A 26,382-nucleotide genomic window follows, 5' to 3' on the forward strand; every position below is an offset into this window, starting at 1 on the left:
AGAGTAAATGCAACTGTAATTGGCAAATCTTCGTCTTATTTTTATTGCGCTAAAAGCATTTTGTCATTCTTCTCCATTGACACAGAAAGAAAAGAGTACTAAGCTTATTGGCGATTTTTTAAAGCTCAAAACCAGAAGCATAGTTGTAATTGATTTAAAGATGAAACTAAGCTGCATAATGCAGTTTTTACTTCAAAAATCAGACTTCCTGTGTCCAAAAATACAAGCATTGGGCATTTTGTAAGCTCAAAATGGCACTACAACGAAGATATCATGACTGCGACACATAAAAGTGGTTAAGTATCAAAAGCAACTCAATTGCACGACCTTTGTGAAGTGATACTCTTTATGCGAAGGCTATAAAATTCTGATCTGCAATTTCTTGTGTGACGGAAGTGACGTAGTTATTTTATAATTGTAATCAAGAACAACGAAATATAATAGTAATTAACAACTGCATAGCCCAGCGTTGCACGGACTGTCTAGAAAATGAAATGGATATCCAGAGAAATGAAGCTAGTTTAAAATACAATTCTAGACTAAAAAGTTGTTTTAAGATTTGGACAGCAGCCAAAAAACTGCGCTCTTAAAACAATTATTAGAATTTTATTTTAACCCATGTTAAATGGCAACAGGAAAAAAATAAAGATCCCGAGAATAGGTTGTTAATTGACGCTTTAACTAATATATTCGCTAATTAAAGTCGTACAATTACGAGATTGGTCTTATTGTTTTCTTTGGAAAATTTCAAATCTATCGGTACCTCGTTTGGCTTTTGACTCGCAGTGATTCTCGAGAAGATCTAGCACACTTACAGATAGACACGAACAGATTGAAATAGTATAGAGGAATGCATGTAGCATTGTTCAAAACTGAAATTAAGCAAGCATATGTTTCAAATCATGTTGCAATCCACATAGCTTAAGCTCATTCTTGGAATTATATCTTTTACTTTTTCTAGCAAAGCTAAATTTCATAACTACAAATATTTTTTCATTGTTTTGGCAGGAATTAAAAAGTTGATATTTAGTATTGTTATGTTTTCTCGTTGTTTATGAGCTATTTATTTCATTAAAATATACAATTTTGTTGTAAACATGCCTAAGGCGGGCGCAGAAAACATTTTAGCTCAGCGTGATGGAAAACGTGCCTATAAAATGACAGTTCATAATGTAAAAACAAAAAATAAATAAATAAATAAAGGATATAAAAGTTTCACTTCTATTGGGTGTCATTATATTAGGGGCTGTTCACAAATGATGTCATGGTTTGAAAGGGGGAGGGGTTCGTGAAATTGTGAGCGGGTGAGAAGGGAAGGTAGAACTAACAAATTCTGAACTTTTGTGTAGTAACTTTCCTAATGTTCCACATAACGACATTCAATAGCTTATCTAATTAAAGACTTAAGGTTCAAAGCTGCGGTTGATACAGACTACCATTTTAGGGGGAGTTATGCTGAAAAATACTACCCCCTTCCCTCCAATGAATGAAAGAATGAAATGAATGAATGGGAACGAAAATTTTCAAAAACTAGTTGGGGGGGGGGTAACTAAAGGGGTAACTAATAAAAGGTTGGGTAACTAATAAAAGGCACCGAATCGACCGAAAAAATGCACTTAATAGGGCATAAATGTTAAAAATTAATTTCATAAGCATATGAAAATGAGTAGTATTTCAAACATTTGCTTTCAAAAATAATTTCTGCTGAAGTCGTTTACATTTTATTCATAAAATATTTAAACACAAATGTGAACGGATATTTTTTTAACAGTTCAAACTATTCTTGACCCTTATTACCCTCCCCTTGTATCTTCCCCTGTTTTTGAGGAACGCAAACACTTTCTCTTGCCAAAAAATACTACAAAAAAGTTTTTCTAGCATTAAAAAAAGTTTAAAAAAAAAATAGAAACTAGGTTACCTAACGACTGAAAACCAAGTTAAGAAAAATAAAGCATATTCCCTCAATGATTGTACTTAGTAAGATCTTAATGGCTGTACTTAGTTAAAACCCATCTTGTTTTTACAGGTCTTTTCAACTATGGTCACATGGCATATGAAGTTGACCGTGACTCCGGACCAGACGGAGAGCCATCTCTGGCGGAAATGACCCGGAAGTCCATAGAAATCCTGCGTAAAAACCCTAGGGGATATTTTCTTATGGTGGAAGGTAAGACGAACCTGAAAGGCTAGAAGAGGAAATTGTAAAAATACCATATGTTAGATATCCACTATTAGGAGAAATCTCGAGAGATTTTCAAGGGGGAAAAATATAAGCCTTACATCTCTTAGTCTGTCTTCTTTTGTTGTTTCTTTTTAAGGAAATGTGTCTACTATTTCTGCTTTACCTTTAATATATTTTTCTTCTCGTTCAGATTTTCATGTATTGTTTGAAAGCTTTTACGGAAAGACTATTTACTTTTGCCTGTTCTTTGTTGTTTGCAGATAAATTCTTCCATATTAATTTATTTTCCTTTGATGCTTATCTCTGTTTCTTGTTTCAGAAAGAAAGTGTATTTTTTATACAAAGTTAGGACAGTCTTCAAATGAACATTTCATGTACATATTTTGTTTTTCGCCTAAGATTTCATTACGTAGACTAACAACGAAAAATTAATTAATAAATAATGAATAAAGCATGGATTTTTTAAAATTGGTAAAGAACCTCTTTTCAGAAAGAGAAATATTATAAGTTTTGTCCGAAATAGATTTGTAAATGCATTCTTAAATAAAGTAAAATCCCTCTAATGCGGACACCAACAGGACAAATTTTTTTGTCCGCAATAGAGAGGTGTCCGAAAGACAGGGGTTTAATAATATTATTTGCATTTTAACTGGGGAATCAAAAATTGTTCGCATAAGACGGGTGTCTGCCTTTAAGGGGTGGCCGTTAGGAGGGGTTTTACTGTAATTTCTATACATACTTGGCGAAAGCGCAACAAAAATAAAAGGAAGCATCAAATCAAAGCACAAGTTTTTTTTTCAATCCAAACATTTGGTTAACATAAGCTCAGTTTTAGTAAGTTCTAGCCTCTGGAACTGTATCGGACATTTCGGAATCTATATTTAAAACCTTTAAGATGCTTTTGATGGATTAAATGTGGGGGTTTTCTTCCTGCAAGGAAGAAAAATTTCTTTCCCTATTCTAGGGATTAACACATGTTATAGTGTTACGCAATTGAAAGGTTAAATTTTGCTACTCAGTCGCATACATTTTATGTCTGTTGACAACAACATCATAACTGCAGAATTGGTGCATTTGAGAAAAGTCCATGTAACCATTGGCAAAGCAGCGACATGAATGAACTCATTTTTTGCGCAACTTAAGTAATGTTTTTTTTTTCTTTCTTTGGTTGAAAAGTGATTTATAATGCAATCTTAACCAATACGTGGTAAAAGTATGACCAAACAATATCCCTGTTATCAGTGGGACAAAATAAATTTAAAGGAAATAATAACCGTGGCCTTTACTTAAAAAAATATATAAAGTTCCTAGAAAATAATTATCAGTTTATATGCATGATTTTCTACAATGATATATCTGGAAAAAAACTAGGAATGTTTCTCTTAAAAAGACAGTACTCAAACTGACATTAACGTTGGAGCTTTGAAGAATTCAGAAACCGATTTTGGAAAAAAAATCAAGAAACTTCCAAGAAACTGATACATTTAGAGTATCAGCTTGGCACCGTTTTGCATCACCAGGCAATCTCTCCTAAAGCAAATATATCCGAATCTTAGGCATAATAACAAACACATACTGAACAGTTTTTTTTTTTTTTTTTTTGCATGCAATTCTAACAAAGCTGCTGAACTCAGACCTTTCTCAGTTACTCTGGAGATGCCGTAATGGACTTCAAAGCGAAACACTTCTTCAAAACACTTAATATATTTTCAAAAGGGTAACCAAAAATACTTTTCACAGAAGTGAGAAGTCTGCCTTCAAGACATATGTAGCGCTTCAGAACCCAAGATATTTCGTAAAAATACTTGTTTTTCACAGAAAACTGGTGAAAACTAGTGAAATCCTGGAAACGCTACCCAGAAATATCTCGGGACGTTTAGGGATTTTCTTACCATGAGGGTCAGATAAGGAGGAATGGGTAAATGCATTGAAATGGGCTGTTTAGCTCAGGAACATTTTGTGAAAACTTATTTATTTGTACAGTAATATCCAGAAACCTTCATAAGTTACCAAGAAATCTCCTAAAGCAAATATAGCCGAAGCTAAGACGGAATTTCAAGCAATTCTTTCAAAGATATTGTTTCCGGAGACTACATACCGCTCTCGATTGGGTTTCAGTCAATTTTTCTTTAATACAAAAACCTATCACAGAAAAGCCCTTTATATGCTTGCAGTTAGCTAAAAATGTTTTCACCACACAGTAAAATCGGCATTCATGCTGCAACTTCATGCGTTTCTGAAAAAATAAATTACAGAAAACTTATGTAAAAACCTCTCGATTTTTTTCACAGTGTATTTAACTACATAGCAATACTGGCACTTCTCCAGATCATAGGAGCAAACCTATCTCTACACCTAAGATATCCTAGTGCTAGAGAAGTTACCAAGTCCCACTAACCCATTTGACTTCTTGGTGGACACGACAACCAACCAAATAACGAATCTGAAACCACTGATAATATCATTTCAAAAAACCTGGTCCCCCCCCCCCCCTTATAGCTATTTCATTCCTAATTCCTTAAATTCTCTAAAACTGAATTACCTGAGATAACAGACTTAATTCGTTTTTCATACGAATAGTAATTTATTCCTTTAATTTTATCGGGTTCGCATTCTTTACTTACCAATATATGCTGCAGTGCTTTATTTCATGAAATTCTAACGGAAAATGCTATCTTCTGTACTCAAATAATTTTTGAAGGGATAACTTCTTATGGGCGGTTAAACCGATTTGTGACATTACGAGCGTAACGGCGCAACTCTCGTCTGGCATTCATTTCGCTCGTGCATACTACAGAAGTGTGCATGGTAGGGGAAATTTTGTTCCTTTGCTCTTTGGGTCAGTTTTAAGCGTTAAGTGATAGTCGAAAAAGTAATGAAACTAGCAGAAGATGGATGATCGTCGCAACATAACGCAATCTCCTAATGTAAGGTGAGTTTAATAATGCAATATAATACCAATAACATTGTAGAAAATATATGCTCAAAGCAGCATTTAATCTTTAAATTTATTTTCGAAAAAAAAACATTTTTGCGATTAGTTATACAAAAATTATCTCGCTTCATTTGGGGTTTTGAACTGTGATAAGGCGTACATATTTTAATCGAACTTCATCCCCGCAGACTACGTAACGCGAGGGTTGGGGACGGTCGAGAAAACAAAAATAATAAATAAACATTTCATTTGTTCATCACACAGTAAAATCTAAAATATTTTGTAAATTTGAGTGTTTTTTCTGATAAACGAAATATTTAGAAACGACGCGTCATTTAATCTATTGTTTTTGCGCCGACATCAAAACTTATGTTTAAAAGTAGTCTGAATGCTGATCAAAGAATAAAATTATTTTTCATTTAGAACAATTTTGAAGCAAGCACTTTTCTGTCTCTCTTACGTATTCAATTGTTCAATAGTTATTTACAAATCATTCTTTTAGGGCTATTCAAATGTAAGTTGTTGCAGATGTGCATCAACTTCAGCAACAGACGCAAGAACACTCGCAACGAAATATTCAATCAACCCAAACACGATCTTCAAATGCTGAACGCCAAAGAAGACAGAGATAAAAGAACAAAGCTGATAAAATGAATGCCGTTCTTCTACAGCAAGAACAACATGATATTCAAATGAATAAACGTCAATCACAATCTCATGCTGAACGCAAAAGAAAATATAGAAACTTATTACTTGAACGACAACAGTAACAACAACAAATGGAAGACATTGATTTTTTAGATAACATACAATGCAAAACTTTCGTTGCTTATTATAGCTATCATAAACCAATTGCTACTTTCATAAGATAAAATAATGATAATAATTTAATCCTATGAAAATTATCACTTCTGCCGAGGGTCCCGTGACGCAGATATTTTTTTTTAGATATTTGTTTCTTATCAGAATTAGGTTTCAATATTTAAAGGGAAAAAATGTGATTATTACTTTGACTGCCTATGTTTACTGTCAAAATATTTAGTACATAACAAAAACCTTTAATAGGAAAGTGCAAGAATGCAATTTTATCTCGAGTTAATTATATGTAAGCAACAATTATAACTCAACCCTGTCCAAACATACGTTATGCCAGAGATCTTATGAACTTTTTAAATCGTACTGAAACTAACCATTATTTTTAAACATAAAATTATTATTTTGTTAAAAGTGATGCAAAATGATTACTTTTGCATCCACATGTATTCAGTATTTCCAGCTGATTTTTACATGATATTTATGAATAGAGAGCTACGTTACCTACTAAAATGAATTTTTAAACTATAACATTGAAATATATACGCAATATATATAGAAGAAAGAAAGATACAGGCTTGTGTGCTTAGAGCTCAACAAAAGTGGAACTATAGTTTTACTGAAATGAGTAAATATACGCTATGAAAGAACATCCGACTGAGCTGTCAAATTTTTCTTCAACAAAAGTTCGATTTCGTAGAATTTTTTTCATCCATAAGCTCTCATCTTGTACCATAAAATCCCCAATTTTAGCAACACGTAATTATACTTTTTTTTTAATTATATGTTTATTTGGTGCATAGATGCTTTCCATTTGGATGTTGTAAATCAACTTCTGACATTTTTGTGTCCCAACTTTTTTAAGTTTCACTAGATCGAGTTTTCTCTCTGAAGTTCTCTTTAAACGTCCCACAACTTTTTATTATACTACGGTTTTTAATCTTAGAAATATTTTCTTTCTTTCTTTCTTTTTTTTTCTTTTGTTCAATAAGAATGTTAAATTAAGTTACATATCTGGTAGTGATTATTCTTGAATAAGTGATATCGTCTCCTGTTGATTCCATGTGTTTGTTATTATCCAAACCCTAAAAATGACAACCCAGAAAAGATAAGTCCACCCTTAATGAACAACCCCTCACAGTTCGCCGCCTATCTAAGGATTATTGAAATTTGGCTCATTTGATCGCTGATAACTTCCTAAATTTTTAAGATATTAAACTGGAATTTTTTATGGGTTGAAGAAGTTAGTTGGGTCTTATATGATGAAGTTATCAATTGCTATCTTTCGCGCATGCACAGCGAAAAATTAATTGCTTTAAATGTTTATATTTTATCAAATTTTCATTATTTTAATTTTAAATTTTAGTATTATATTCTCTTGTATGCTGTCAAATTTTCAGAAAGTTACTTAAGCTTTGATGGAAAACTTTGCGTGTTATGAGTCAAAAGCCTTTAAATAAAATTCGTAGTTTGAAAGAAATGTTTATATTTTCGTGAATATCATTGATACCTTCTCAAAAGTATGAAAAATGAGTGTGCATTGTAAGCTAACTAATTTCTGAAAATTACAGCTTACTCTCACAAATTTACGATCTGAAATTTTTTGTCTTTTATACGTTGTTATAGCATCTTATTTCATTATATACTGTGCCGGCAAAAAAAAAAATCTTCACATGTGAATGGCAATTAATAACCTGACATGCAAAATTCTTGTCATGTTTTTACTTGGCATGCTAACCCTAAATTGTGACCGAATCACTGTGAGGCTAATACGGCATTCGGCGAAATCATCAGCGAACAGGACAAGTAAGATCATGATAAGAAGCTTGCATGTCAGGTTCTTAATTGCCAACCACATGTAAAGATTTTTTTTTTTGCCAGAACACTGTATGTATTCATTACATTAATAATCTGTGCTTATATTTTTTTTTCTATAGGAAATAATGATATCGGCAGTATAGAACATATATCATTATAAATAGTTGTAGTTTTAAAACGTGTATTATCCCCGGATTTAAGAACCTTTTTCCAACAGGTGGCAGAATCGATCACTCACATCACTTCAATAACGCCCATCGTGCTCTGACAGATACGCTTGCATTAGAAGATGCTGTTAGTGTTGCTCTGGATATGACGAGAGCCGATGACACGCTTATTGTTGTCACATCAGATCATTCTCACGTGTTTGCTTTTGGCGGGAATCCGAAGAGAGGAAACCCGATTTTAGGTAAGTTAGTTTTTAAAAAGGATATTTTCTTATAACCCATTTCGTTCCTGTGGTATATAGCACTTCCTCGTTTGTCCTGACTAACTGGAACTAAAGGGAATCCGGATAATCGAAGGTCCGGATAATCCAAGTGGTGTGGTAATAAGCATAAAATATCCTAAAATACACATGTTCCGTTCACTACGATAAAAAAACACATTTTGTAACGAAGTTACTAAGGATTGTTTACAAGACAGCATAAAGTGTTAAAATATTTTTCCACTTGACTTCTTAAAAATGATTGGTCTACAGTATTTTACATTAAGCACCTGTAGCGTTTGAAAGAAGTACAGCCACGCGAACGCTTTATAATAAACAGATCAAAATAAAGGGTGATGTTTAGGTTAAGTCCTTAATTTAAAATTTCCTATGTGAATATACAAGTTTTAAGAAGGGTGCAAATTTTATTTGTGAACTAAGTTATCTTTCTAGATTCACCTTACATAAGTGACATTTTACTCAACTTATCATCAATTTTTTCACGACATAACCAACCAGTGAATATTATAACATATTTATAAATAATAGAAACGTGGTTGGATCCAATTCTCTCTTGGAACCAAAATGTCGGATAAGTCAGACTGTCCTATTTAAGAGGTTCTAGGAAGGTTGTAGCTTCACACCTTTCTGATTTATCAAGGAAGATCCAAAAGCAATATTCCAAGCATAGCCAAATCTGAGACAGAATTGCAAGTAAGTATCAATAAAGTCACTCGCAATGCAATTCTTGCATAGCTACGTAGTTCTTTGACTAAGTTGCTCTCTTTGAGAGGTTAATCAGTCTGGACGGGTCGTAATCGAACTGAAACTGTTACATTTTATAAATACGCTCAGTCAATCTTTAAACTGGAGCTCAAAAATTTTTTCACAGCAATCAAAAGTCTGCATTCGTGCAAACTGTAACAATCCAGGAAACCTTTTGACAATAATACTTGCTTTTTCCAGGAAGCGGAAGAAAACTATTTAAAACCCGAAATGTAACATTGTAAAACTCAGTAACGTTTCGGATTATTTTTAGTGTATGTCAATAACCATGATACAGTAATTAAACTATTAAAGTATGTAATTCTTCGCCTCTAGTGCATATATAACTTAAAGTTCGGGCAAATCTAATCTGGCTTTGTCGTAATACTGTGAGTAGGATTTGCGTAATTTACACATTGCTGCCAGATTAGGTTAGCTCCGGCTAGAGTTTTACGTTTCTTTAATCTTTGTATGTAATTATTTGTTTCGTGAAGTGTATTTGTTTTTTAGCAATTGCCGATCAGTTTATTAAAATTTCGTATCAGTGCATTCAGATTTTTGACGTTTCGGAATTTTGACTTTTATAGCTATTATGTTATAACTCGGTCGGAAGAAATCCTCAAAAACCTTTAATTATTGAAAAGTTTAAAAAGCACATTATCCAAACCTCTATGATCCCTGAAGTTCAGCTTTCAAATTAATTTGTGATTTGTATCAACAGTTCACTTCATAATTAAGGTAAACAACTAGCGCAGCCAGAAATACATTAGGTGTGGGAGGGGGAGAGGTTGATCAAAAATACCTTTTGGAAGCGGGTTTTTCATCAAAAATACCTTTTGGAAGGAGGTTTTTCATCAAAAATACCTTCTGAAGGGGATGTTTTGATCGAAAATACGTTCTGAAAGGGGTTTTTTTGATCAAAATGGCCCTTTCATACGCATAAGCTACTGTATTAGAATTTGCATTTATGGTTAAACCAATGCCTCTGGGGGGGGGGGGGGTCCCCCTCGATGGGCGCCACTGAAGTAAACACGCCAGTAGTGGCCAGTGTTTCAGTAGTAGCCATTTCAAGGTTACATTCTCAGAAGAAACAAGTGCATAATTAATGATATGGTTAATATATTGGTACTTTATGTAACTATCATTTTGAATCAATTTTATTCATCAGTTATTTGAATTTAAAGTAAGTAATGAAAATGCTTCGGATGGTAGGATCTCAGATTGCCACTACTGAAATTTTCAGTTTTTGGAGTGGCAAATACAGGATTAAATTTGATGATTGGGGAAAAAATTGATAAAAAAAATTGAACAAATTGAAATTTTGGTGTTTTTAGAAAATGAGATGATTAAGGAGGAGTTGGGATATAATACGCACATTGAGTTTTAAGAGAAGTAATTAATATTGCAGACCCGCACTTTAAAAATATGCTTCTCTGTGGCACACTACTAGTGCGTTTTAAACCTTGAAGTGGCCACTACTGGTGTGTTCACCTTACTATTACTTTAGTTTTTGCCACTGATTTTAACCAAGATAAGGAAATTTAAAAGAGATGATACGCTTATGGTGAAAAGGAGATGACATTGAAGTTTATGAGATACGTTGGCACGAAAATGAGCGAGGTTATGATAATATGGTCACATTGCAAGACTGCGATCAGTGATAAGAAATAAAGCTGGCCGATTGGTTCACATTTTAAGTCAAGTCTTAACGTTATTTCATAAATGAACTTCATAAACTTGCAACTATAAATTAAGAACCAACTGAGATTCAAAATGCAATATTTTGAATCAACGTATCCAATAAGCTACGGGCTTGAATTTGTCTGTATAGTCTGTCATCTCTATGTTAATTTCCTTACTCAATGATTATAAAACCTTGTCCCAATTTGACCGCAGAAATCAAGTTTAATAAAAGCTTCTTTAAAGGGTATTCAAATAAAAAGCGAAAATCGTGTTTAGTATGTCCGTCCATTCTTAGATTTTGCTACTTAAAACCAGTTTCTTTAAGGTTATTTTTTGTAACGTCGCGTCGTCTATGAATGAACTGCACTGGGGCCAAATTTACACAAATATATGGAAACAAACATTAATAGGATATGTGAATAAATATCTTTCTGCATGAAGATTAAAATAAGGAATAACAACATTTAATGGAGCAAAATTGTAGATTACTGCATGCACGTGTTTTAAGGTAACGCGAAATCCCTTTTTGAGTGCAAAACATGTGAGCTTATTGATCATTGGCTCACTTGTTTTGCATTGAAAAAGTGGTTCCTTGTAATCTCGAAGCACGTATATGCAATAATCTGCAATTTTGTGCAAATATCAAGAGTTTTTCTGCAAAGGAGCTCAATTTCCCTTTCATTGGACTGTTAGTTTTTATGAGAAATGAAATATTATTCACAGTATTCACTGCTTTCGCAAAACGTTTATCTATTTTTGATATTGTCACTTCTACAAATGTTTATTTTTCTCTACCAGTTTTTTTTTTTTTTTTTTTTGAGCAATCACGATTGCTTATTGTTCTCACTTGACTGTTTTGATGTGCTATCATTTTATTTTCCCGCCAGCACCCTCTGCCGCATCACCGTCGACCGTCTCCTCACGATGCTGTTCCTATAACGAAAACCGTCTCCAGGTTGCGTCCATATCCGGCACACACGCGCAAACATACACAACTACACACACATATACACCTTCACACACATACACACAAATACATACACCTTTACACACATACACACAAACGCACTCGTGATTGCGAAAATCATAATTTGCATTCAAGAGGTCAAAATTCAAATTATTTTTTTTTCAAGCGCCGTTTAGATACTAAGAGTTGAGGGGATGGAAGGATAACTGATGAAAAGGGCCGTTCTCATCTCCTGTTTTCATGGGCGAGAGAACCTCATTTGCTCTGTGACGACCATACTGTACGGTCGCAGGTTACCTACTGATGCAAAACGGTTGAAAGGCGAATATTGAGAGCGAGATCGTGCGCAGCGAATAGATAATTAACTTGTCTGTCTTGTGTATCTAATGTATTGCAAAAAGCATTGGTTTCAAACAAATTTTCGAATTTCGATGGATTTGAACGTTTTGAGGTATACGAAACCCATTTCGACCACTTATGGAAAATATATGTGTGTAACCGTTTTTTGTGCCATTCTAAAGCAAAAACTACAGTATGAAATCAAACAAAATGTGGTGCACACGTGTAGACTCATGTGAACAGCTGCCCATTAGATTTTGGAGCAGATTCCTGCAAGAAGGGTGAAGCAAAATCGAACGTTTCGTCAGTTATGCGTGCCTGCTGTACCTCAAGAAGTAACTGGCGTAATAAAACAAAACTTGGTTCATTGTTGCCCCGAACTAGCAAAGGTAAATTTTCGTGTCAATAGCTTAAAAGGGGGTTAAGCAATCGAATATTTTTGTCGTTACTTGTGACTGCAATATTTCAATAAATAATAAACGGAATTAAACAAAATTTATTGACAGGTAGCCTTTAGAGCAGGGCTTCGCAACCGGTGTGCCGCGGCACACTGGTGCGCCGCGACAAGGAACCTGGTGTGCCACGGTATTTTCGAAGTTATATAACAAAAAAATTATTAAATAAAAACAAGAAATCCGACTGCGTAAAAACCAAAAAAAAAAACTAAAGAGAAAAATGTATAAGCCCAGTAATTTAGAATGTTATTAAGTACTACTGAATAACTACACTGTTGAAATAGTTTTATAACAGTACACAGATAAGACAAAACTGCTGATCCTTCTATTCTGCTTTTGAATATATGATTTGTCTTTTCTGTGTACGATTATAAAACGATTTCAACAGTGTAGTTATTCAGTTGTACTTAATAACATTCTAAATTACTGAGCTTATACATTTTTCTTTTCAGTTTTTTTTGGTTTTTACCAGTTGGGGTTTTTTGTTTTTATTTAATAATTTTTATTTTACACTTTTTAGCTAATTTTCATTTTCATTACTTTGTTATTATGATTAGGAGACGATATATTTCGCAATCTTGCCATTTCATTGAGAGCGTTTGTTTGTATCGTGAGGTTTATTAAGTAACTTGCGATGGTCTAAACTGCTGATAATTAGTCCCTTTAGGAACCTAACTCGGCTTAAAGCTACATGTGCTTCACCTTCGTCAAAAATGAGCGAACTTCAGTCAACCACAGCACAGCTATATAAACAGCCTGTATAACTCATGATGACGCGAAATCGGAAGCGTCGTCAGTTAGATCTTTTCTTTCTTTTGGTGCTTAATTGCACAGGTATGTTTTGATGAGGACTACAACCTGTGTGCCTTGCCTCCCTTAGGCATGAGATGTATTTTTATTACATATATAATAAAACACATGAAAGAATTTACATCACAAAGATGAGACAGTACAACCAGAGCGAGGGTGGGAGTCGAACCCACCGCCTCAGGTGTGCCGATGTCAAGCAGTAACTCAGACCGTTTGGCCACTGTCGAGTCAAATCTTTCTCGCGAAACTCAGTCCCTTGAATCAAGGCAAAAACATTCAATTAGTTAGAGATGAAAATCGAATTAGTAGACTTTCTTTCTTTTGGTGCTTATTGCACTGTTTTATTTTGATGAGACTACAATCTGAGTGTCTTGCCTTCGTTACGCATCATATATTTTTTATTACAGTACTGAATTCTTATAAAGAACACATGAAAGAATTTACATCAGAAAGAGGGGGAAAGTGCATCCGGAACAAAGGTGTCTTGACCCACCGCCTCAAGTGTGAGGAGCAATCGCTTAGACCACTCGGCCACTGAGGTCCCAATTAGTAGACTTAGTAAACAAAAAATTCAGGCAGTGAAAACTACCTGCATTTGTCGCACGCAGGTAGCGTACGACACAATGTGCGACACCCAGCTTGCGCCGATTCCAAACTGACAAAATGGCAACTGATTTTTGAAATGGTACTTTTGATTACTGTCATGTGTTTAGTGACACTCTCAAGGTTAAGACAAATCGATTGACTTAAGAATTACCGAAATTGGCCAAGGCGTTTAGCCTGTAGAACGCTACATAGGAACAGACATACATAGACTGATAAACACATTACCCTCCTTTGCGTCGCGCACGCGCAGTTGGGTAAAAAGAAAAGGACTCGATGTATATTGTTTTAAAGTTATGACCGAATAGCGTTTGCATCGTTCTGTAACTTCTCAATTCACCCAGTCGATCTTGTGCAATAAGACATACCCAAGGAGGGGAGAGGCGGGATTTGCTGCCTCACCTCTTTTAACTTCTTGTGATCCAATTACTTTCAGTTTTTCAAAACGGATTCTAATTTCCACGAAATCAACTAATTATACAGAATTTTTTCTAAATATTTCTCAAACGGGATTATCGCCCCCTCCCCCAGGTAGGAATCGTTCCCTCTCCCACCCAGAATTTTAGCCACAGCTTTAACTTTTGTTTTCCTCTTTTCCGGTTCCGATACTAATTTAATTTTATCGTAATTTCTCAAAGCTCGGTTCTGAGACTTAGCAAACTAGGAAATAAAACCATATACTGTTTCCAACATCGTGAAGCTCTCATGGCAAAGATCTTACCAGATGAGGTGAAGTCAGCTTTAGCTGAAATCGTGAAAATCGTGAATTTTATAAAATCGAGGCCGCTTAATTCTCTTCTTTTCTCCGTATACTTTGTGAAGAATTGAGTGCAGATCACCACTCCCTACTTCTTCATACAAAGATTCGCTGGCTTTCATGTGGTAAGGTACTATCATTAATTTTCGAATTAAGGGACGAGGTACGACAGTTTTTGATTTTAAAAAACGAAATGCAGTAAACCAGTTTGTTGCAAGACAAATATTGACTGGGAAAACTAGAGTACATGGCTGACATTTTTGAACACCTTAACAAATTTAATCGGAAAATGCAAGGACAAGGAGAGAATTTGGGTTACATGTATGGACAAGCAAAATGGGTTCAAATCAAAAATTCAGCTGTGGAGAGAAGAAGGAGATCATGGCTCATTGGATATGTTCAAATGGACCGTCAACATGGCATGTGAAGGAAATGGCATGGAAGTAAAGCTGCTGAATGTGGTGGCAGAATTTAGCCATATTTCGGGACAAGTTTAAGCACTATTTCAAGAATACTGACATAGAATAATATGACTGGATTCGCGATTCATTCTCTTCATCTGCGGTTGCATCAGTTAAAGACCTTTCTTTGAAGGCACGAGAAGAATTTATGAACCTCAAGAGTGACCGTACTCTTAAACTTGGGTTGAGCGAAGTGTCTCTGGACGAATTTTGGTTGCTAGTTAAGAATAAGTATCCCACCATCTCTTGTCTTGCTATTGACGTGCTGATACCATTTTCAACGACATATCTTTTGGAACTCAGCTTCATAACCCTCACACTTATAAAAAAACAGCAAGAGACCATCTCTAAAGAGCCTGTATCAAGAACTTCGTGTAGCTTTTTCCAGCATAGTGCCGAACATCGAACGTCTTTGCTCCTCAAGGTAGGCTCAAGTGCCTCATTAGTGTCAAACGGAAGTCAGGTGCTTGGTTTTAATTTCTTGCTTGCTTCTTTCTTGAAACATTATTTGATAAATTGTTTAACTGCACTGTGCACTTTGATGACATGTTTGACAGAAATGCTTTGAAACATATGAAGCATAATTTTCTGTTTAGTCTGATATAAGTAGTTTTGTTGTTCATTATAAACCTCAATACATTCGAAATATTTCTTCTTTCTAAATTAATTTAAATACACTACGTTAGTTATAATTGTTTTATTCATATGAAAAAAGTCCCTCCCCCCGTTTTTTTATTTGTGAATGATAAAAAATTTCTATATTACCATTGCGAAATTAAGTGCAGTGTGCCCCGTTGATCTAGAAATTTTTTTAAGTGTGCCGCAAAGTGAAAAAGGTTGAGAAGCACTGCTTTAGAGGGTACAAGAGCTGATTAGCTCTTGTACTAATAGCTCAAAATAAGGTGTTGTATCCGAACGTTCATTCTTGTTCATTGCCTGTGCTATATCTTAAGAAGTAATGATATGTTTTATATGAAATCTGAAAGAAAGAAAAACGTGAACCGACACAGAAAAAGGTGCTGATTTAATTTGGAGCTAATTGCTCCAAACGGGCTAATTTTTACGGTTTTTTGTTTCAAAATAAAAATATCTTAATTAATGTAACACAAAGAAAGATAAAACATGTTGTAATATCGTTTGCGAATTGTTGTAAAATGATCAGGAAAATCTCAACGATTCAAAATGTTTGTAATTTGTCATCTTCCGTTTGTTAAACAAATAAAATATTTTTAATTATTTTAAGCAAGGCCTATAAATAATTTTTAATTTTCACTCTTTGCTTTTACAAGGCTTTATCGGTTATTTGGAAATTGGGAAGGTTAACAATGCGTGCGTAATTTTATTTTCGGAGTCTCGTTGTTTGGAATATTGCTTCCTTGTCTAAACAGACGTAGGGATTGATTATCTTCATTTAATTCTACTATTTTCTAGACGTTACAAGTTTCCTTCATTATTAGCATTACAGTACTTGTAAGTTTCCAAAAATAATGCCAATTTTTCGATGTCTCTTAAATTTCTCGCCAATCCTATTCGTATGATATTAAATGTTGCATAGAAGACAAAATCAACAAATAGGCTAAAGTTCCAAGGTCTTCAGTAATTTCAAGCAGAAATTGACGGATTAAAGCCAAATTTAAACAGATTGCAAAACAAATCAGCATATATGTACATAAAAAAATTACTATTTACAAAACCCGTAACAACACGTTAGGTCCAAGAATTCGTAATATAGATTAGAAGAAGGTTTCGGGATGGGTCTCATCAATTCATTAATATTATCACTTCGGGAAGTGTTTTTTTTTTTTCTCTACCAGTTTTTTTTAACGTTATGTAATGATAAAAAGAGAAAAGGCTGTGCCTAGCTATCGAAGTTACAGAATTATCTTCAACTTCCTGGGCGGTCATTCCAAGCTCGTCAGCTTGCGAGATCGAGATTTTCGCTCACGTGATTGGTTGTGACGTAGAAATGTCACAAAGTAGTATTCTAATCTACTCGAACCTAGCCGCAAGCTAAGTTCGAGTAGATTAAAATGCTACTTTGTGACACTTCTACGTCGCAACCGATCACGTGAGCGAAAGTCTCGATCTCGCAAGCTGACGAGCTTGGAATGACCGCCCTGATTAGGTGGACGAGAACAGAAGTTTCTTGCCTGCTAGGTTGCTATTTCAATTTGCTTTGCGACCACGTAAATGTAGGGTCTCAAACCAGGCGGTACACGGTTTGAAGGATTTTCTTGTAGCTGGCGAAATTTGTAATTAGGTAGTGTTTTTTTTAAGTCAATTTGAATAAATTAATTCTTTTATAACTTGACTGCGCTGGGACATAGCCTGTTAAACAAAAAAAAAAAAAAAAAAAACTAAGCACGTAGGTATAGTGTTAAAAATTAAACTTAGTTTCCCTGTAATTTGAATAATTTTACATTGGAAAATGAGTAATCAAACGCAGCATTCACTCCTTTCTCAAAACTTGTTAATCATTTTAAAATAGTATTGTCGCTTCCGATGGTCTCTCAGTTTGTAAGCTAAGCTACAAATATCATAAATAAAATATTTAATGAAATAAGACGATACAGCTGAACAAAAAAATCTGTTATTTTATATAAATATAGGAAATAAAATGTTTAATGACATAAAGCGATGCTGCAGATAGTACCTATTCCTAAACATGTGGGCGAAAACATGTGGGCGATCTAACCTGTTGATGATATTTGCTCCGCAACGACCTTAGTTTCGTGTCTAAGACCAGAGATTGAGCGGATAAGCGTAAGTCTTTTTAGAGTATAACAGTTCAAATCTACGTTCCATTTTCATTTCTTTTTTTTATGTAGGTCTTGACACCAAACCCTCTGATGTAGACAGTATGCCTTACACAACTCTCTTGTACGCCAACGGACCTGGATATAATAGAAACTTTCCAACAGGAAGGGAAAATTTAACTAGTATTGATACAGGTAATCATAAAAAAAAATGTTTCGATTTTTTTTCATTTCTAAGTTATTTGTTAAACATTTAAGTGAGAACTCTTTAGCTATATAAGAAATGTTTTAATAAACTTTCTTAGCATCTTAGTCTTAAGAGCTTTATGGGGGAAAACGTATGCAAAAGCTAATTCATCAATTATGTCGATAATTGAGATATTCTCTTTTCAATGTTCATATTTATATTTAAAAAAACAAAGTTAGAAATAACGCATGACTAAGTTTCCGTCGTTTGAAGTGGTTAAATTTTTTACTGTAATTCTAAAAAATCTTTTTTTTTTTTTTTTTTTTTTTTAATTTCTTTTTTCTTATGAAAGAAAAATTATGCTACACATTGCCTTGACTTGAAACACCTTCATATTACTTAGGACATTTTTTGCCACTTATTTGAAAATGGAAATGCCCGTCATGCAATGACGTGTGAAAATTGTTTCTACATTTCAACGAAGCAATTGCCTGTTTGCTGTTATTTTTATAGTGGAAATTTTAACCTTAACCCTAGTGGGTTAACCCTAAACTCGAGTAGATAACGTTCATTGTTGACGAATTTTTCGTATCTTCATTCTCCTAAAATGACAGTCTTAACACTGAAGCAGTCTAAGTTACCGAATCCAGTTCAGCCTTGTCAAAATAAAGCCTTTCCCTGCATATCAAACATTACCAAAAAATATTAGCGAATTATCACGCAGTGGTGCGAGTGTCATTGTAGGTGACATCAGCGTTACTCGATCAGTGAATTTCCTATTATAAAAATGAGGATGTATCAGAAGGAATTCAGAGTTTTTCATAGTTATTCGTTTTCAATTTCGGACAATGATACAAAATAATTAAAAGCACATCAAGTGGTCAAGTTACACAGGTTTCGCTGTATTATTTTACGGAGAAAAAAGTCCAACTAATTTATATCAAACCTTGATTTTTTTGAGAAAATAGAAAGTTATGACCAAAGACAAAACTGCACTAGATTTTTTTTTCTGTCTCAAAAAATAGTTCGATCTCTTGTAGTCTCAAACAACATGGTTTCAAAGAACATAGATCCCATTTTTCGTATTCACCGGTGGTTATCCTCACTCAAATATTTAAACAGCTTTTCTGAAAGATAGAAAAACAGATGCAATAATAGAATTGAAGTATAGGGTGCGGCACTAATCAGTTCAGTTATGCCTCCCACAATGGTTTTTGGAACGTTCAGTGAAAAAGGGACGTGTTATCGAAACATTTTATGTTGGAATCCTTTTGCCAAACTCCTAAGAAATCATCCCTACTCTACTGGACGCCAACTACCATTCCCTACTGCCCTTGAAAGTGGTAAATAATTTAAAGGTCACAGTCAACTCATCAGAGACACATTATAAATGGGGTCGTTAGAAATAGAGACATTGTGGATCAAAAGCTTTTTTTATTGCAAAAGCTACAGCATATGCTCCCATGCATCGCAGATACAGGGTATCCTGAAAAAGAATGACTGTTTTTAAAAATTTATAACAGGAAAACGGTAAATGATAAAAAAATAATTCTTGCAAAATATTCATGTGGTGGGTCGTAAATTTTTTTCTCCTGAGATCCAAATTTTAGTTGAAATTTTTTCCAATAGACGGCGTTGCAAATAGTAAGCCCGTAAGTCAAAAAAATATAGAAAATTACAACACAGTTTTTCGAAAATAATAAACAAAAGAACAAAACAATATTTTCAAACAATCGTTGACTGTAATCACATGTCGCAATCGGAGGAAAAATCGGTGAATTTCAATTCTTCTTTTTTGACTTACCGGCTTACTATGTGCAGCGCCATCTATTGAAGCATTTTCGAACTAAAATGTGGAACTCTGAGGGAAACATTTAGGACCCACCACATGACTTTTCTGCAAGAATTTGTTTTTTATCATTAACCGTTCTCCTGTTATAAGTTTTTGAAAACAGTCAGTCTTTTTCAGGACACCTATACATGCGAGTGTAGTTCAGAAATAGGATAAAAGAAACATTGATAAATATTAGAACAGTAAAATTATAAACAATAAAAATATTAAAAATACATGATTAAATAAGGGATAAGAATCGCGTATAAATACATGAATTACAAAAGAATATAGTCACTAAATGTGAGCTTCATTGGCTTCCTGGCACTCCATCATGTTTGTTTGAGCAAATGATAATTGTCCTTCTCTTCATTTTCATTACATGAAGTGCAGATATGACTACAGTGCTGGCCAAATTATTAGACTAATACTTTTAAAAGCAAATTTTTTATTTATTACATAACTATGGACACATTAACGAACAGTGAAATAATTATCTAATATTTAGTATGCATTTCCTTGTTCTTGATGAGCATTTTAAGTCTTTTTGGCATACTTTTCACAGGGTTTACACCATTTCTTAACTTTTTAAAAAAGGAGGTAAAAAATTGTTTACACTCACTATTATATATACTCACATACACATCCTCACTAATTACATAAAACTAACTTTAAATATAACAGAACACACCAATGAAAAGAACTAGCAAACTGTTTAAGCTGATTGAGGTTATGTTCCTGGTAGATAGATAAACAAAGAACATAAACAAAGCAGACAGTGCTGCCACCTGCAAACATAGCATTATGCTAAAATATCGTAATAATCAGTGTACAATATGTTCTGTACTTTAACAGTAAAATAAATAGTACTTTAGTACAAAGAGTGTACAAAAAACAAAAAAAAAAAAAAAAAAAAACTCTTCAGTCTAATCATTTGGCCAGCACTGTACTCTTTATAGTGCTATGCAGGCGTTGAGCGAAGAAATTGTGCCTAGTCTCAAACTGAAATGTTGCAACTGCATCAGATCTGGGAAAAGCTGGAGTTTTGAGAAGTTTCATGCTTCAACCACGAAATCTTCGTTACTCATTTCCCACTATGGTAAGAGCCCAATTAACCTCTAAAATTAGGGAAAGCTCAGCCTCAGTTTAGGGCTCCCCATTTTTTGTTTGGGGAAATTTTTCGAAACAATTTATGCACATTGATGCAACAGTGACTAATGCTAAGTGGCCCAGTAGAATTCAGAGTTGAGTTTATCCCACTTTACCGACTGACAGAAATTTTCGTTTATTACATATGTTGCACTTGAATTCTCAGCAAACTTGGGTAGTAACATTTTGAATCATTTTTGACGCACTTCATAAAGGAAATTAAATGCCGTAAAAGTACATTCTAACAGAGTTGAATATATCCCTCCATTTGAAAATCTAGCTTGTCGCTACATATTTTATCAAATGTGTCCTCACTTTGAATAATTTAATTCTTTAAAAAACGCAGTTAAAAGCCGAAACTGGAATTGTTAAGCACAGTTTTACAGTGATATTTGGGCCCCCTAAAAATTCTGAGGGAAAGCTCAAGCTTCCCGAACCTTTCGCGCAATGAGACCCTGACTACTGGTGCCACTTTTAGCTTAAAATAGGCTACAGACGCTAGTAACATGCCCCCCCCCCCCCTTTGAAATGAATCAAAGGTACTCAGACTCACTGTAATCAAAATAATCTTTTTTTTTTCAGAAGAGAAGAATTATGTGCAACAGAGTGCAGTTCCACGCCGCTGGGACACACATGGCGGCGAAGATGTTCCTGTCTATGCTTATGGGCCCATGGCACATTTATTCCGTGGCGTTCTGGAACAAACATATGTACCTCATGCCATGGCATATGCTGCTTGCATCGGTCCTCAGCGCGATGATTGCGAGCGAAGACGACGACAAGTATTCCAACGACAGGTCATCGAATGCCCCTCTGCTCACATTGATGATTCATCTGGCCTGAGGTTGCTGTTGTCGACTCCATACTACTTCTTATGCTGCAGTTGGACATTCGTAGTCTTGTTTCTGGCTCGTGTGTATGTAACGTGACCAGATGGACTTCGTTGAAGATTATATGAACAAAGTGATGCATCACTGGTTGATAGTGACCTTAATTATATTGTACATAAAAGTCGGAGTCACGAGAAGATTTTATTTACGTAGACTAGACTTATCTAGTCATGACTGACTAAGACATCAAGCTTCTATATTCACAAATTATCTCATGCACGTATACTTTTACTGTATTTCATGTTTCATATGAGAACCAAGGAGAGCTTTCGTGAAAAAAATAATAGTTCAAAAACATTTAATCGTTTTTTGTTTGTCTATTTATGTACATGTGTATTAGTAATATGAAGCTATTTAACAGCTTTGTGTAAATGAATTTTTGAGTTATACATCCCGCAAAATATTATACATATTTTTTATCCCGGATACGATTCGACCCATTTCATTATCTATTTCTGAAGTTTAGTTTCTTCATCGCAAAAGAACGCCAAATGGTTTGAACGCAAGGTGAAAATTTAAAAAATGGAATTAACAAAAGGAGTAGCTACTTGTATTGAATGAAGGGTTATGTATTGATTGAAATGAACGATCTCCTTGCGTTTGTGCGCTTGTTGTCAAGATTTAAAAATGATACAAACTTTTGTTTAAACAGTGGGTCAAAATAATCTGGAATGAAAAGGTCAATACGATAAAGGCTAATTCAGAACGATGCTAGTGAGAAATAACTTTCTTCTAGATAATATTTACTAAAATGTGATGGAGCAACTCACTTTGCCTGAAAAAAATTATTAATAAAAGTCGAAATATATTTATGTAGTTTTATGCGCTTGATTAGTTTTACTTTTTTTGTTCTTCTTTTTTGGTGTCAAACGCACATTATATCTTCGAAGAGGATTTGAATTGGAACTTTTGTGATAATTTGCTCTTCAGGAATAAATTAATAGTGGTTCCCGACCAATATTTTATCTGAATGATACAACTCATAATCTGATGAATCTCGTGGGCCATAACACATATGTAACTGCCTATTACTGCAAAAAGCAGGTATTATTATTGTACCACGATTAAAATAAAGAGAATCTATGAGTTGATTACAATACTTAATATTCCATAGAACATCATTAAATCTCAATTACAATAGGATTTCTAAATGATTTAGGGTTTACATTAAAGATGTCTGACTATTAAAACGAAATTATTTGAAAAAGATCAATACCAGAAAAATGTAGATAAAGACATTAAACGTTTGCGCAATTTACTATGTGCATAAACGCAAATATCTTATATCGCCTGGGTACCAAATTTTTTCCTTGATTTATAGTTTCACTTTGTTTCTTTAAATCTTACTTAATGTATTCAAATTAGTTGTTGACACTCGGACTCAATGTGTCTAAAAATACATAAAATGATGCAGCTGTGTATTTTTCCAGACTGGAAAATAAGAAATATATTTCGTAAGTAAGAAATGAAAAAGTTTTACTGTCTCTTAATTAAATATTTCTGGTGCATGTTTTAGTAATATGAAGCGGTAAAAAATTTAGCATAAATTTTATTCTTTATTAACTTTTAAAATTTGATAAACATTTTAGATGAAATTTAGTTTGTGTTGTTAACAAAAACAAAAGACCCACAACATTCCATGGTCTAAATTTCTATCAATTAATTTAAAAACGAAAGTAAGGTTTTAATAGATTTATGTTAACACGAGATATAATTTTGAAATCTCGGTCAGATTGCTTTTTATAATCCAAAACTAAAATAGCAGTTTAAAAACTGGATTTCAAGCTTTAAAGATCAGATTTAGAGCTAAAATTTTTAAAATTAGAACAACATGAATTTTTATTTTTCTCTTGTTTTGGCCCCTATCTTCGCATAAAGTGCAACTTTTGGAAGTACATATCATTTTGCTTTTACTGTACTTACTCATGAAATTTTAATCATATTGGTTTACTTTTATTTACTAAATATTAATATTTATGAATACTATAAAAATATCAGTATTTTTTTCTGCGTGTTTCAAACATTTATAGATAAAAAAGGGCTGGTCTACGACACCATACCAGAGTATAAGAGAACGTGACACCTACTACTATTACTGAGTGAAGTTGAGTCTTGCTTGCTCAATTGAGCAACCATCTTAACCAGAAGGACCCTTGCAACTCAATCCAAGTCTTGAAGCGTGGATGACGTGCGCCATTGCCCGTAACCGAAAAAAAAATGCCGCTTTCTCCAATCGCGGCTTATATATAAATATGATTGTCATTAATTTACAACGGTAGGAAGAAGAACTTCAAGCAATGCAATTGCTTATAGGACAGAAAAAAGTATTATATGGATTCATATCACTACTCGATGTAATAATAGAAAGGTAAGAGAAATTTACGAGCCTTAGATTCTCAGAATCTTACTTCTTTCGGATATTTTTATCAGTTTGAAAGCTGATATTTGGAGCTTATTTGCAGAATTCTTCAGGAATATTTTAGATCCATAATAGTGGATAAGAACTTCATGTTTGAAAAAGTCCACTTTTAATTTTGATTTTTAGCCAGTAATAATTATGAAAAATCATTAAACATGCATTAAAATTGAGTGGAATGTAACCTTAAAGAATTTAGTAAAGACCGTCTACTAGTTCGACTTATAGTTCGTACAGTACTACTTTCATACAATACTGATTCTTTTTTTTCATTTCTAATTCCTACTGTGGAAGATGTTTTCTGGTTTTTATAAAAAGAAAGAAAATATATAAAATCATAACTAAACTTGGTAACTTTGCATACTAGCGTGTGATTTCCTTTAAAAGCTAAAAAAAAAACACTAAAAGTCATTCGAGGTGGATTGTTTTTTTTTTTTCATAGAGGATAAAAAATGTTTGTTGCCTGAGTAAGATCTTCTCTTGAATACACTTTTCCCTCATGCACTTAAAATAATTAAAAGGTTTGTAATTTAAATCTTTTTTTTTAAATCCTTTTTACCGATATTAAGAACGTCTTAAACTGACTTTATTCATTATCATGCATGTTACCACAAAATATGAGAAAGAAAAATTGCAAATGTTTCACTAGAAAGCTCGTGGAAAAACGAAAAAAAAAAACAATCAAAAGTAAATGACTGACCTTGTTTTTTTAATCACTTTGTTTAGGGGGAGTACTGTACACCTAAAAGAGATAGTCTAAAATATGGGTTTTAGAGAAATACAATGTCAGGAAGTTTCAATAAAGTAAAATAAGTCAAGAGTTTGTTATTCTTACGAGAAACATTGCTTCCTTTTCGAGCATGTACTGTATCAATATAAATCAAGTGCATGTGAGTAATTTGATTAGATACATTTTTTTTAATCTGGCTCTATTCACACAGAGATGTTCTCAAAACTACTATAAATTTTTCAGTGAAAACGCATTAAAAAAGTAATGTTTCTGTGAGCAGGTTAACGGCAGTATCTGCAGAAATGAGTTTTCCAGATATTTGGAGAAATGTTTGTCGGATTCCATACTACAGGAAGACGCTGGAATTAGACCTTTTTTCGCTCCGTTTGTTCAGCAGAAACCAAATAAGCAAGCTCGTAGAATAAAGCTAACGTGCAACAAATGACAAAATTACAAAAAAATTTAAAATGAAAAATTTACAGTTGCTGCTCTTTACCTGCCCATGGCCGGCAGAGTGGTCAGTCAAAGCAAACTCTGAAATGGGGTCGTTTCCAAAATTTTAAAAGTATTTTTTCTGAAAGAGCATTTTAAAAACATAGGATCTGACCATTTTTTAAATAATTTTTTTAAGTTTAATATTTCAAAAAAATTACTTAAATCGGATTGTTTTCATTGTTTACACTTTTGTCGTGTGACATCACAAATGATGAAATGCCATTCAATGTTGCCCATTCACAGAACAAAATATTTCATTCGCATCTTTACTCACGTGTATTGGCAACGATATGGTTGATAGCAAGCGTAGCGCGCAATTTTAATTCGCTGCTTGATTATCATAACGTGGAAACGTATTAGTAAGATGCGCCAAATGGCATCATTTGTGACTCATAAAGACCACGTCTTGTTTGAAAAATCGGACATTTAAAAAAATTAATTTAAAAAAAATGTTGGGAAAATAAAAGTATTTTCTGGGTCCATTTAATTTTTTTGCTCATTCTATCCATTTCAATGACTAAAAGTAGTACTTTTGACTGAAGGAAATCACCCCATCCGCTAAAAACGTGATGAAAATTGAAATACCTACTTCTTAATAAGTTTTTGTGCTCCCACAGTCATCAGAAAAAAAGAAATAGGATTCTTTAAACAGATATTTGTCATTTATACTAAAGGCTAATTGTCTATGATATAGAGATATAGTATTCCTTTAAGTCTTTGGTTCAAGAATTACAGTTCCAAAACGTTTCTGTTTTTGACTTGTAAAATATTTCTTCCATACAGAAACGTGTTAAAACATATATGTGCTTTTCGAGAGTAAAATTAATTTAAAATTTGTAATTGGTTTTTGGTACTTTCATTTGTTTTCTCTCGACCATTTTTGTCAAAACAAAGAACCAGGCAAGCAATAAAC

The 26,382-nt window shown here is 33.7% G+C and overlaps 1 protein-coding gene across 1 annotated transcript in view; it reads left to right on the top strand.

Moving 5' to 3' along the window:
• LOC129230470 (alkaline phosphatase, tissue-nonspecific isozyme-like) overlaps positions 1 to 21,966 on the top strand; it is a 206,147-nt gene extending 184,181 nt beyond the window's left edge. The window contains exons 6-9 of the mRNA XM_054864872.1: positions 2,027 to 2,167; positions 7,966 to 8,157; positions 17,844 to 17,966; positions 21,521 to 21,966. Of these exons, the coding sequence (XP_054720847.1) occupies positions 2,027 to 2,167; positions 7,966 to 8,157; positions 17,844 to 17,966; positions 21,521 to 21,867 (803 nt within the window). The 3' untranslated portion in view covers positions 21,868 to 21,966. The remainder of the gene's footprint in view (positions 1 to 2,026; positions 2,168 to 7,965; positions 8,158 to 17,843; positions 17,967 to 21,520) is intronic.
• Positions 21,967 to 26,382: the final 4,416 nt, after the last annotated feature.

This window comes from Uloborus diversus, chromosome 9 (assembly GCF_026930045.1).
Source record: "Uloborus diversus isolate 005 chromosome 9, Udiv.v.3.1, whole genome shotgun sequence".
Lineage (NCBI taxonomy): Eukaryota > Metazoa > Arthropoda > Arachnida > Araneae > Uloboridae > Uloborus > Uloborus diversus.